The 15,281-nt window shown below is 33.4% G+C and overlaps 1 protein-coding gene across 1 annotated transcript in view; it reads left to right on the top strand.

The window, feature by feature from the left end:
• Window positions 1-15,281, top strand: part of FAM168B (family with sequence similarity 168 member B) — a 58,633-nt gene that overhangs the window by 17,313 nt on the left and 26,039 nt on the right. The window contains exon 3 of the mRNA XM_074214908.1: window positions 1,191-1,274. Within this exon, the coding sequence (XP_074071009.1) occupies window positions 1,191-1,274 (84 nt within the window). The remainder of the gene's footprint in view (window positions 1-1,190; window positions 1,275-15,281) is intronic.

The raw sequence follows: 15,281 nt of genomic DNA, 5'->3' as shown, positions 1-15,281 counted from the left end.
GTTTTATCTCATCTTACTCCTCTATTAAAATCTTTAAGACAAGGATTTTATCTTATTCATATCTATTCATTTCCTCACGTGGTATCTTACATAAAAGAGGTGCTTAATAAGTGTTGACTAATTTGAATTTTATCAAGGAAATTGCACACCTAATTGCAAACAGTTGGAATACACTCACCAAAAGTTCAGATCTCCTAAGTCTAGCTATCTTTGAATTTAAAGGAGAAATACATTGTGATTTTAGGGCTGCTGTAAAACACATTTAAGAAACTATGAAGAAAGGGCAAGTTATCTGAAAGCTAGAGATAGACCATTGTTCATTCAGTGATCAAAAAGGGAAAGGGGGTGAAATATAAAAACTCTTAATTAACCCTTAAATTTCTTTTTGATCTCCAGTAAAAATCCAGAACATATTAAACATATAGCTTGTGAATATTGCAGAAAATAGTGTGAGGTTATCTGAATGAGTTTATTTAATTCAAGTCATCTAAAAGCTAATCTTATTTTCACATTTGATTGGTATAATATATACAGAAATCATCTTAATTTCATCAAGTTATTTGACAATGCCTTTCACAGTTTTGTTGCTAAGTTAAATTTGTCTAGATGATATTATAGTTAGGTAGATTTGGAGTTTGCTGAATCACTAAATCCTAGCAATTTGTTATAATCTTTTTTGTTGACCTTAAGAGATGCCTTTAGTGTGTCACATTATAGTCTTATATAGACTGGACGGTCCCTTCTTTGCAACTTAAAGTCTCCAAGAAGAATTTTGCCTGGACACTAAGAAGTTACCTCAGTTGCATCAGGTCACATGTCCAATAGATGCTGGAGGCAGGACTGGAACCCAGGTTTTCTCTTCTCAAAGCCTGTTCACTATACCAGGGCACTTCTCATTTCTTCAGAAGTTTTTATATATATATGTGTGTATATGCATGTATATATATGTACATACATATATACATACATAATATAAATATAAAAAACTATATTATGGGTTTCTGAAGAACAGAGCCTTACATCTTGGGAAAAAAAATAGGAGACATTGTCTGCTAGCATATTATATTGTGGTGACACGAATGAGTCAGGCATTTTGAATGTGAATTTTAATTTTAAGTACATATGGCAGTCCAGACTGTAAAACAGTATTATTTCAGAGAGTAACCTTGGAAATTTTTTTTCCTCCTCAGCTGGCTTCCCAATGGGCTATGCAGCGGCTGCTCCTGCCTATTCCCCCAATATGTACCCTGGAGCAAATCCTACTTTCCAAACAGGTATGCATGCAGATGAATTGTTGTTAACTGTTTTAAATAATTTGTATCATAACATAAGAAAAAAATCTAGAAAGTAAGAAATTTTGAGAGACAAGAATTACATAAAAATTAGAATTCAGGTATTCCTAATTTTGACTTGATAAGTTTCAGTCTAGTAACTAGAAACAACATTAGCTAGTTAGCATTTTTATATAGGGATTTTTTAAGTTTAAACAATGCTTTACTAGATGCTTTATTTTATCTTAACAATCCTGAGAATTAAGTGCTATTTATCCTCACTTTACAGTTGAGGAAATTGAGGCAGAAGGTAAGTAACTTGCCCAGGATCACACAGCTTGTAAATGTTCAAGTCCATATTTGAATTCTGGTCTTCCTGACTCAAGTCCTAGCTGCTCTAACATTAACCCTAAATAGAAATATTGTCATATTTACATATGTAAACTGTTGCCTTTGCCTCTTAGGTTAGAGTATCTTTTCACTATTATATAAACAAGTTGGTTTGAATAAAAGTTTTATTTTCCATCTTTTCTCTGTTTTGAAGCAGATTTTAGAAATTTGTGATGTAACTGAAGAAGTTTGCACTTTCCTGGGTATAGCATTTTAATCACAGATTCATTACTGAATGGGATATTTTCCTTGTTAATTATGCATTTTCTCTCTAACTAAAATGGATTTTATTCATCTAGCTTAAAAAACAGACAGATGTCAGCTACGCCCATTTACTACCTATCTGGGAACGTTTCCTCTATTAAAATGAAAACTTCTTGAGGACTGTTGAACTTGTATCTTTATGTCCATAGCACTTAGCACAGTGTTCAGCAAGATATAATAGATGCTTTTTTACACATGCTTGTTAGTTAATTGATTTTGATCCCAGCTACTTCTTTGATTTGTGGATTGGAAGAGTTCACCTTGCTTCCTTTGAGGAAAAAAAAAAAAGCAGGAGAAGCCTCCTCTTTTGTCTCTGTAATCCATTAGTCTCTATGTTCTATTGGTTCTTCCTTATCTTTCACGCTTCTCCCTTCCTATTTTTACTATTACCACATAACTCATTCTTCTTTATCATCTGGACTAGTACTGTAGCTCTCTACTTGGTCTTGCCTCCAGATAGTTCTCCACCAGTCCATCTTCAACATTTACACCAAATTAACATGCTTAAGATATTCTGGCCTTACATTCAAATCCCTTTCCATTACCTAATTCTTAGGTAATTTTGTATTTAAAAATAATTAAAATTTAAAATTTAAACTTAAAATCATGTATTCACTGACCCCTGAATATGCCCCAAACTCTTTTTAAGTAAAAGATTTTATTTATTTTGAATTTTACAGTTTACCCCCTAAACTTGCTTCCCTCCCCCTACCCCCCACAGAAGGCATTCTGTTAGTCTTTACATTGTTTCCATGGTATACATTGATCTAAGTTGAATGTGATGAGAGAGAGATCATATCCTTAAGAAAGAAAAATAAAGTATAAGAGATAGCAAAATAACATAATTAAGGATAATAGTCTTTGGTCTTTGTTCAAACTCCATAATTCTTTCTCTGGATACAAATGGTATTCTCCATCACAGATACCCCCAAATTATGCCTGATTGTTGCACTGATGGAATGAGCAAGTCCGTTAAGGTTGATCATCACCCCCATGTTGTTGTTAGGGTGTACGATGTTCTTCTGGTTCTGCTCATCTCTCTCAGCATTAGTTCATGCAAATCCTTCCAGGCTTCTCTGGATTCCCATCCCTCCTGGTTTCTAATAGAACGATAGTGTTCCATCACATACATATGCCACAGTTTATTAAGTCATTCCCCAATTGATGGACATTCACTTAATTTCTAATTCTTTGCCACCACAAACAGGGCTGCTATGAATATTTTTGTACAAATGATGTTTTTAAAACACTTTTTCATCATCTCTTCAGGGTATAGACCCAGTAGTGGTATTGCTGGATCAAAGGGTATACACATTTTTGTTGCCCTTTGGGCATAATTCCAAATTGCTTTCAAGAAAGGTTCATGAGTCCGCAGCTATACCAGCAATGTGTTAATGTCCCAGATTTCCCACATCCCTTCCAACATTGAACATTATCCTGTGTAGTCATATTGATCAGTCTGAGAGGTATGAGGTGGTACCTCAGAGATGCTTTAATTTGCATTTCTTTAATAAGCAGTGATTTAGAGCAATTTTTCTTATGGATGGCTCTGATTTCCTCAGCTGTAAATTGCCTTTGCATATCCTTTGGCCATTTGTCAATTGGGGAATGGCTTGTTTTTTTTTGAAAATTGGATTCAGTTCTCTGTATATTTTAGAAATGAGTCCTTTGTTAGAAATACTAGTTGTAAAAATTGTTTTCCAATTTACTACATTTCTTTTGATCTTGGTTACAGTGGTTTGGTCTGTGCAAAAGCTTTTTAATTTAATGTAATCTAGTTTGTTTTTAAAGATCTTCTTCATCTCTTCCTTGATCATAAACTGCTTCCCTTTCCATAGATGTGACAGATAAGCTATTTCTTGATCTCCTAGTTTGCTTATAAATGTTGTTTTTTATATCTAAATCCTGTATCCATTTTGATCTTATCTTGGAATAAGGTATGAGGTGTTGGTCAAATTCAAGTTTCTGCCATACTAACTTCCAATTTTCCCAACAATTTTTATTGAAAAGAGAGTTTTTATCCCAACAGCTGAACTCTTTGGGTTTATCAAACAGCAGATTACTATAATCATTTCCTGCTATTGCACCTAGTCTATTCCACTGGTCCACCACTCTATTTCTTAGCTAATTCCAGACAGTTTTGATATATAATATAATTTTAGCTCTGGTAGGCTAAGCCACCTTCTTTTGTACTTTTTTTCATTAAATTCCATTAAATTTTCATTAAATTTTTCATTAAATTCTTGGAAATTCTTGACTTTTTAATTTCTCCATATGAATTTACTAATTTTTCTAACTCTTTAATTTATTGGAATTTTGATTGGTGGGCACTAAACAAGTAGTTTAATTTAGGTAGAATAGTCATTTTTATTATATTAGCTCTACCTATCCATGAGCAGTTGATATTTTGCCCAGTTATTTAAATATTATTTTATTTGTGTGAGAAGTGTTTTGTAATTGTTTTCAGAAAGTTTCTAAGTCTGCCTTGGCAGGTAGGACTCCCAAGTATTTTATATTGTCTCAAGTTACTTTACAAGGATTTCTCTTTGTAGCTCTTTCTGCTGTATTTTGTTAGTTATATATAGAAATGTTGAGGATTTATGAGGGTTTATTTTATACCCTGTGACTTTGCTAAAGTTGCTAATTGTTTCTAGTAGATTTTTAGATGATTTTTTTGGATTCTCTAGGTATACCATCATGTCATCTGCAAAGAGTAAGAGTTTTGTTTCTTCCTTCCCAATTCTAGTTCCTTCATTTTCTTTTTCTTCTCTCATTGCTGAAGCTAACATTTCTAAACTCTTCTTATACCATATCTTTTTTTAATTCTATTTTTGTATTTTGATTGTCTTGGTTGCCCCTTTCCCCCCCACTATGTATCCATGTTTTTTTAAACAGGGTTCCCAATTCAGACCAATTTCTATACTATGAAAATTTCTATCTCCTCCTAAATAACAAAGATTTAACTACCTATTATTTCAATTTTAGTTGAACTAATATTAATACAGTGATAGATAATAAACTTCTTGAGGATAGGAATCGCTTCATTTTTTGTATATGTATCCCTGAATAAATGTTTATTGGTTGATGAATTTTTTTATTTGTGTTCTCCTTGCCCCAGCCCCTCTTTAGTATGGTTATATTATCTCTGAAACTAAATTGTGACACTTTGAGGAGAGGGATTGATGCATTCTTTGTCCAGGGTACTAGAAGTTATATGAAGGTTGGAAAGTAGAGAAATAATCAGGGGAAAAAGGGTAACATATCAGCAACCATCATTCAAGCAGCAGATACTCTTGATAGAGGAGTTGAAGGAGAACCATCTAAAAGAGAGGATAGAATAGATCTTCAGTCCTAAGGGGAAAAGTAAATACTTACCAACTCTCTGTCTTAGTGACCTTTCTGCATATGATCTTCCTAATTTATGTTCCTGGTAGAAGAGATAGAAACAGCCACTTCTTGAAAGCCTTAGTATGTCATCTGGAAAACATACTAACCATAATTCAGGTATCAAGATAAGAATGAAATATATCTATATATGTATATGTACATATGTGTATATTATACACACGCATATATGTATACATATATATCTATGTATAGATATATCTTGAAATTGTTCTGTGTAGATATTCATCTGTATTTAGATGTTTACGTATAATAGATCTAGATCTAGATAGAGGTCTATCAAATTGGAGGTCCATATCTCAATATAGATCTATAGATATACAAATATGGATGTATGTATGGGTATATGTATATATATTTATGATATATAAATGTATACATATATAGTTAAATAGCTATAAATATCATCTATCTCTGACAGTGTTTACTGACTTATTTGCATATAGTCCATGTTGATATATAACATCTGATTCATATCTGGCCACTGGACCCTGATGACACTGGAGGAGAAAGTGAGGCTGGTGACTTAGCACAGCACCCCCTCACTCAAGTGCAATTCATGTGCATGTCATGGCATCACCTCCCTGATGTTGTGGTCTTCTTTGAAAATTAAGGTCAGGGGGCAACTAGGTGGCGCAGTGAATAGAGCACCAGCCCTTGGAGTCAGGAGTACCTGAGTTCAAATCCGGCCTCAGACACTTAATAATTACCTAGTTGTGTGGCCTTGGGCAAGCCACTTAATTCCGTTTGCCTTACAAAATCCTAAAAAAAAACCAAAAACCAAAAAAAAGAAAATGAGGGTCAAACATTATTATAATATATAACAGCTAAATGGAGGATCTATTTATCTTCACATTGCTCCTGGTATTACATAATAGAAAACCACAGAATTTTAATCTTTCTACATGGCAACTTTTCAGATGTTTAATGTTACTGTACCCTTGGGGGGGGTGGCATGGCAAAATATCCTTAGTTCTTTTTATTGTTCTGTAATAATTTGGCATGGTTTTGAATTCTTCTCCATCCTGGTTGTACTGTTCTGGGCATGTTTCACTTTCAAGAATATGATGTCAACATTAGGAACACTATTCTAGATATGCTTTAATTTGTGGCAAATGCAGCAAGAATATCAATTCTCTTGTTAATATAGCCTAAGAGCATATTTCCATTTTTGGTCACTACTAATACCTTTCTGACATTTTGATCATTTAGCCTATTAAAAATCTCTTAATCATTTTCACTTGTATGCTTTTTAGTCATATCTTTTCTGTAATTGTATAATTTGCATTTTATGACCAAAATTTAGGACTTTATATAAAATCTTATTAGTTTCACTCTGCCATTTCAGGCTATTAGTATTATTTTTTTGCATCCCAATTTTATCTTGCATTATATTAGGTGCATATCTCTTACTTCATGCAATACAAAAATTTAATGTACCATCTATACTCTAAAGCAGTTCTATTTATAATCCTTTTTCAATTCTAATTTTTGGGGAGTCAGTTCCTTTGTTGAACTGACTCCAGAGAAATATGTTTCTTTGATCTACATTTTCCTTAAGTCAATGAGTTATTATTTAGTTACTATTATTGTGGGCTTTGAACCTCTCGGAAAGTGTTTGGCTTCATTTTTTATTTGACTTAAAAGTAGAAATTGTAGCAATTTTAGGAGCATAAAAAGAAAGATGAGATTTAACTTTGTAAATATAAGAGATAAGTATAGCATTTTTTGTCAGTTTTAATTCACTTTTGTTTTCATTCCAATTTATTCCTTTCTCCTACCCATTCAGAAAGCAAGAAAAACATGTATAGTCAAGCAAAAAAAAAATTACTGCTCTGTTCCCTACTCTGCACCCCACCACTACCATCCCCTCCCCCCACCCCAGAAAAAGAAAAAAGAAAACATGCTTCATTCTGTTGTCTGAGGCTATCAGCTATGTATCTGGAGGACAATAGCATGTGTTTCATCATGAAACCTTTGGAATTGTGGTAGATCTGTTTTGATCAGGGTTCTTAAGTCTTTCAAGAGTTTTTTATCTTTATGAGGTTGTTGTAAATTGTTCTTCTGGTTCTACTTACTTAACTTTGTATTAGTTCATATATTTTTCTTTTTTTTTGTAATAGATAATATTATGGCACATTTATATACCTTAATTTGTTCATCCATTCCTTAATTGATGCATATTTCCTCTGTTCCAATTCTTGGCTGACACAAAAAATACTGCTACAAATATTTTTATACATGTAGGATTTTTTTTCTTCTTTCTTTGATCACTTTTGTTGTACAGATTAGTTGTATTGCTGAGTCAAAGAGTGTGCATGGTTAAATTGTATTTTGGGCAGAGTTCCAAATTGCTTTGCTTAACATGGACTAATGCATTTGTTTTTCTATAGCCCTTTCAACATTTGTAATTTTGTCAACTTTGCTAATCTAATGAGCAACATAGTACCTCAGAGTTGTTTTAATTATCTTTAGTTGTTTAAAGCATTTTTTATATGGCCAGTGATTGGATTTTTTCCTCTGAGAACTGCTTACTAATATTCTTTGACCATTGGGAATGACTCATTCTTATAAACTTGAATCAGTTGCCTGTATATCTTAAAATGAGACCTTTATCAGAGAAACTTGTTACCTCCTCTAATTTCCTGATTTTCTTCTAAGTAATTTTGATGCCACATGTAGTGGTGCAGACCTGTAGTCACTATGAAAAGACTGAGGCTGGTGGATCTCTTGAGCTCAGAAGTTCTGACCTGCAAATCTGCCTTCAGAGGAACAATCTAGCTAACATTGGGAAATGGAACCAGTCTGAGCTTCTGTCCAGACCACAGAAGAATTAGGTCTAAGTGGCTAACTGTACTTCTAACCTGAGTGAAATAGAGAAACTGAGTCTCCAAGACATAAAACACATATACAAGCATGTGTATGCTTGTAAAGGAAATGGAATAAATAGAATTGTAACTTCAATATTCTTTCACAAATTTAATGTAATAATATAAAGAGGCCCACTAGGACAAGCTGGTTGTCTGAGGCAAGGAATAGAGGCAATTTTACCAGACTTATTGACTCTAAAAGAAGTGATCCCAAAACTTAAAAGTGGCTGCTGATAGTTTCCATTAAAAAAAAAAAAAAACAATCCAGGGGCAGCTAGGTGGCACAGTGGATAGAGCACTAGCCCCGAAGTCAGGAGTACCTGAGTTCAAATTTGGCCTCAGACACTTAATAATTATCTACCAATGTGGCCTTGGCCTTAAGCCACTTAACCCCATTTACCTTGCAAAAACCTAAAAAAAAAAAACAAACCCAAATCTAGTCATTGCAGATTTATGGTTTTTAGTTTATATAGGTGATAATTTTTCCTTTATGGATTACCCTCTCAAGAAATGCTCTTTCCTTGAATTTTCCATAGCACTTAGAACCTCCTTATTGCACATAATGTATTCTATTTTATACTCTGATTATTCATGAATAGATGCTGGCTAAAACTGTGTCATCTTTGTAGCCCCAGAATCCAGCACAATGTATTATGTTTTATTTGCTTTTTTAGGAAAAAAGTTATTTTATTTTTCCAACTACATGTAAAGATAGTTTTCAACTATCATTTTTTAAAGTTTTTGTAAGGCCAGTGGGGTTAAGTGGCTTGCCCAAGGCCACACAGCTAGGTAATTATTAAGTGTCTGAGGCCGGATTTGAACTCAGGTACTCCTGACTCCAGGGCCGGTGCTCTCTCCACTGCGCTACCTTAGCCACCTCTCAACTATCATTTTTAATTTTATCTTTATTTAAGACAATTGAAAAAAGTGACTTTGCCCAAGCTCATGCAGCTAGGCAATTATTAAGTCTGAGGCTGGACTTGAACTCAGATCCTCCTGAGTCCAGGCCTGGTGCCTCCACTGCAGTGCCTAGCTGCCCCTTACAATCATTTTTCTATAAGGATTTGAGTTTCACATTTTTCCTCCTTCCCTTTTCCCTTCCCCTAACAGAGAGCAGTCTAATGTAGATTATACGTGAATAACTATGTTAAATATATTTCCACATTAATCATGTTGTGAAAGAAGAATCAGAACAAAAAGAAAATATGAGAGGGGAAAATCATAAAATATATAATAGATTTTAATAATTGAAAATAGTAAGCTTCAGACACCATAGTTTCTTTGGCTGTATATGGTATTTTCCATCACAAGTCCATCACAATTGTCTTTGATTATTGTTCTACTAAGATGAACAAGTCCATCATAGTTAAGCATCACACATTGTTGTCATTAATACAGTCTGTTATGCTTTTTTTAAAAAAAAAAAACCCTGAACTTGTGATATCATTGGTTTTGGATACACCAAGTGAATTATTCCCTCCACTAATGGAGATTGACAGCTGTCCTGCAATTTAGAGTCTTGTAAGTACATTGGAAGATTGAATGATTTACCTGAGGTCACATAGCCAATAGGGATCAAAGGCCAGTGAAGTTAGACCTTTCTGGCTCTGAGATCACCCTATATACATGCTACCTCTCTTCTGGTTCATAGCAAGTGCTTAATAATTCTTTGGTGAATTTAATTCGTGTGAACTATTCTGCTCAGAAAGAGAAAAGGAAGACAAAACAATAAGAATATTAATTAAGAACCTTTAGAATTTATTTAGTCTCTTATAATGCAAATATTTCTGAAGTTTATATTATTTTCTTAACACTTGTTGATTGATTAGTTGCATTGTAAACCTGTGGTCCAATGACCTTAAACTAAATGTGGAAATGTTCTTTACTCAAAGACTATCTTGCAAAATTATACATGGTTTGTGACATAGCATTGGAGGGAATAATAATAAGATGACAAATCCTTTAAGTATGGAAGTATATATATGAAATCAAAGCATTGATTTTTTTTTAGGTTCAGTAGTTTATAGGGAATTAATATTTATTTCTGTGAACTCTTAAGTTCTTAGATTTTTTTTTAATGCTTTCAGGATTCCTGTGGATCATTAGTGAGAGATAACTGATTTTCTGGAGCAATGTGGAACTAAAGATTAAAGGAGATTACTTGAGCAAATACTAAATTCTAACACTTATATGTTAAAAGGTATGCTCCTGGTGGGAAGGGAAAGGAGTTGTTATAAGGGGATTCATACTTGCCTTCCATGAAATAGGGGTAGACTTTAAAACTGCATGACTATGTAGGTAATAGAAGAGAGGGAAGATCGTGGGAGAGGGTAGTCAGATGCAACACACTTTTGAGGAGGGACAGGAGAGAGAATAGATAATTGGGGTGGGGAGAATAGGAGGGAAATAAAACTAGCAATAGCAACTGTGGGAAAAAACAATGAAGCAATTTCTCTGGTGGACTTACTATAAAGAATGCGACCCATCCCAAAGACAGAGCTGATGTGCCTGAATACAGATTGAAGCATACTTTTTCCCCTCACTTTTATTTTTCTTGATATTTCTCTTTAATTTCTGTGTGTGTGAGGGGGTTAAATTTACTTTTATGACATTATTGGAGAAACGTTTTTCATGGCTACACATTTTAACCTACTCCAAGTAACTTGCTTTCTCAATGTGGGGAGTGTGGTAGGAGGAAGGGAGAGAAATTGGAACTCGAGGTTTTGGAAATTAATGCTGAAACTTACTTTTGCATGTAACTGGGGGAAAAATTTTAAAAATAAAATAAACAGGCATGATTAGTCTTCAGGTGAGTGATTGAATATATTATATATGATGGCTGAGATAAAAAAATGGTGTGTTGTTTGAATAGCAAACTGTTTTCTTATGGGTTGAAGTGAATGTGATAGCTTTTGTTCTGAGGAAAATTTACATTTGAGACGTTCTCAAAAACTTATTTTTAAACTACTCAACTAAATGTATTATATTATTTTCCCCCCAACATGTAAGCTTTTTAACCTGTTTAAACAGATCTTTAGTTATAATAGTCTTTTTTTTTTAATGATTTTGCAAGGCAAATGGGGTTAAGTGGCTTGCCCAAGGCCACATAGCTAGGTAAATTATCAAGTATCTGAGACTGGATTTGAACCCAGGTCCTCCTGACTCCAGAGCCGGTGCTTTATCCACTGCGCCACCTAGCCACCCCATATAATAGTCTTAATAATATAATTTATATTTTATTATCTATTACCATTTGTATTCAGGGAATTTGCCAGATATGAACAAAATTTGATGCCTCCCTTTGCCTATATATTGTTGATTGTGTAGCAGAACAGTGGTTATATATATATATATATATATATATATATATATATATATACACATGCATACATACATACATACATATATTAGGTTTTTGCAAGGCAGTGGGGTTAAGTGGCTTGCCCAAGGCCACATAGCTTGGTAATTATTAAGTGTTTGAGTCTGGATTTGAACCCAAGGTACTCCTGACTCCAGGGCCGGTACTTTATCCACTGCGCCACCTAGCCACCCCAGTCTTATTATTTTTTAATTAGCTAGGTAACTCCAAAGAGATTTAAATTTAAATCTATGATATGGGAAATATATTTTTCTTTCACCAAATTAAACTAAATTTATATTTTCAGGAATGTTTATTTACTCTTAAATATTTTTGTTAGTCACTTTTTTAGTAAAGAAATATGAAATGTAACATCAGTATAAAAACATTGCTATCATAAAGTGCTAGCACATAGGAAAGGTTTTTTAATGGCTAAATTATATATTAGAATTCTGTTTCCCATTTTTCATGTTGCTTTCTTTAAAGTTCATTTAAAAATGAGTTTAAAACATACAGATTTTTCTTATTAATAAACTTTTATCACATTTATATAGGTGTTAGTATTTTGAACTACTGTTAAGTTGTTGTGGCTTAGGGAAATTTAGGGAAAATCTAGGGAAAAAAGTAAAAATTTGGCAAACTTTGTGTGGTTTTATGATCAATCTGTTATATTTAGTCTTCTTAACCTAAATGTTGATACCCTTTTCTTTGTTCATCTTCATTGCATATCTTGAAAAGTTAGACTAGTTGTTTGATTATTTTTGAATTTATAAAATATATCAGACAGAAAGTGGTATGAGCCTATATATGTAGTCATATTATAAGTGTGAGATTCTTGTCCACTGAATAATGGAGATAATAATGGAGATTTTTCTATTAAAAACTATAGTAGTGACATTTTCCTTGTAAATGAAAAGAGAAGGCAGAAATTATAATTAAATGGAAAGAAGCCTCAGAGATTTTTCCTTGGATAGATTACTTGGATAGGGAAATAAAGGAGTTAGTTGTACCCAGAGATACAACTGGCATATGTATACCATTTGTTGGAGAATATAAAAAGATAGAAAAATTCTTTGATAGATTGTCGAACTAAATGACGTTTATATTGGCATCTGGTGGCTTTATTACAAAGATTGAAGTAAGAAATATGTTGGAAAATGATGTGTGGTTAATCAGAGAACAAAATCTTATTGTATTCTCATAAACTATTTTATGCCTATATATCATGAATATTTTCCTTAAGAACAGAGAAGGTACTGAATATTACTAGCAGCAAATAACATATAGTCATTCTCATTTGTCTGTAATAGTAATAGTTGGTTACAGATAGAGAAGTGTTTTTGAAATTAACAACCTCCATGAAGTTGGATGATCAGCTAGTTAATACAAAATAAAAAAATAACACTAAACTGGAAAAAAAAGATAAAGGGGGAAATCCTCTGTAATTAGAGCAATCTCAACCTGACCTTTTTAGATAAAGCTATTGACATCAAAAAAGTGAGATAAGGATAAAGGAAATGACAGAGACTTCAATTATAAATATTTCTTTTCACATTGTCTACAAAAGTTTAGGGCAGCTAGATGGCAGAGTGGATAGAGCACCGGCCCTAGAGTCAGGAGGACCTAAATTCAAATTCGGTCTCAGACACATAATATCTAGCTATGTGACCTTGGACAAGTCACTTAACCCCACTGCCTGCCTTGTAAAAAACTTAAAAAAAAAAGAGTTTGACTGATGAAGGCAAAATTACAATAAGAATGACAGATGGAAAAACAGGAATAACCAGAGACAATTCCACTTTAGGATATAAACAAATTTGCAAAATGTTACAGATGAAAATTGGTGAATATCAATTCATAAGACAATGAAGATCACAAACTCTTGAGTGTTGAGAGAGACCCCAGAGTACAACTTAAAAATAAACAAGAATCTCTCAATCACTTTTTTAAAAATTTTTTGCAAGGCAAATGGGGTTAAGTGGCTTGCCCCAAGGCCACACAGCTAGGTAATATGTGTCTGTGGCCGGATTTGAATTCAGGTACTCCTGACTCCAGGGCTGGTGCTCTATCCACTGCACCACCTAGCCGCCTCTCTCAATCACTTTCAAGTGGTTATTTAGCCTTTATTTGAAGACTTCCAGTGAGGAGGAACCCATTATCTCTGAAGCAGTTCATTTTGCTTTTACATAGCTTTAATTTGGGGAAATTTTTCCTTCCATCAAACCTAAATAGCTAGTTTTTTCTCTTTAACTCCAAGCAGAAAAAACAAAGTCCCTCTTCTACTTCCAATATCTGAAGATGGCTATTATTTCCCCAGAGTTAAACACTCCCATTTCCTTCAGTTGGTTTTCTTATGGTATGAACTCATACCTTCCTCTGAATGCTCTCCATTTTATCAGTGTGGTATCCAAATACAACACAAAATAAGAGTATTTATGTTTTAAACTGAGAAAGAATTCAAGAGGTTAAAAAATCAACCAACAACAGATCATCACTGTTTCTATAGTAATAGCTTTTTGTCACTAACAATAGTAGAGCCATAGCTTGAAACTGTCTTGAACTCCATCCTTGATGTGTTTTATGAGGAAGTAAAAATGTCACTTCAGAAATACCAATTGACAAAGAATCTGACCACAGTGGATACACAGAAGAAAAAAAAATGTGCTAGAGGTGACATGGTATTTGCTTTTTTTTTTGTTTTTCATATATTTTTTCAATTATATACACAGATAATTTTTCAACATTCATCTTTTCATAAGCTTCTGAGTTCCACATTTTTTACCATTCTCCCTTCCCTTTCCCTATGGCAGTGAGTAATCTTATTTAGGTTAGATACATGTACAGTTGTATTTAACACATTTCCAGATTAGTCATGTTGTGAAAGAAAAATTGGGGCTAAAGGGGAAAAAAATATGGGAGAGAGAAAAAGCATTAAAGAAGTTTTAAAAAGTGAACATATTATGCTTTAGTTTATATTCACAGTACATAGATTTTTTTCTGGATTTCTCATCCCAGATTTTTTAGTATTTTGATTACTGAACTGCTGAGAGGAGTTGAGTCCATCATAGTCTATCATTTCATTGTTGCTGTTTATGGGTACAGTGTTCTCTGGTTCTCCTCACTTTACTCAGCATTAGTTCATTCTGGACTTTTTCTGATGTTTCTGAAGTCCACCTGCTCATGATTTCTTTTTGTTAGGTTTTTTTTTTTTGCAAGGCAAATGGGGTTAAGTGGCTTGCCCAAGGCCACACAGCTAGGTAATTATTAAGTGCCTGAGACTGGATTTGAACCCAGGTACTCCTGACTCCAGGGCCAGTGCTTTATCCACTACGCCACCTAGCTGCCCCATGATTTCTTATAGAACAATAGTATTACGTTACATTCATATACTATAATTTATTTAATCATTCCTCAATGGGTAGGTAATATGGTTTTGAATTCATTTAAATATTGATTTTTCAAGGTATCTGAATGAAAGATATTAAATTCCTAGGAAAAAGTCAGAGATAGTATTCTTATAAAAAAACCCAAACTGCAAATAAAAGGGAAATAGTAATTATTGCACATGTTTGTTTTTCCATCACTATAAATAATTTTATGAGACTAATATACATGCATGTTTTGAGTGTGTCTTTCATAAATATATGAGATTAAGCAGTCTTTCACAAATGATTTTTTTAAACAACAAATCACATCTTCACTTATACAGCTGGAGAAAGTTTA

Source organism: Macrotis lagotis, chromosome 1 (assembly GCF_037893015.1).
Source record: "Macrotis lagotis isolate mMagLag1 chromosome 1, bilby.v1.9.chrom.fasta, whole genome shotgun sequence".
Lineage (NCBI taxonomy): Eukaryota > Metazoa > Chordata > Mammalia > Peramelemorphia > Peramelidae > Macrotis > Macrotis lagotis.
The sequence above is the reverse complement of the archived record's forward strand: the minus strand, read 5'-3'. Positions and strand labels throughout refer to the sequence as shown.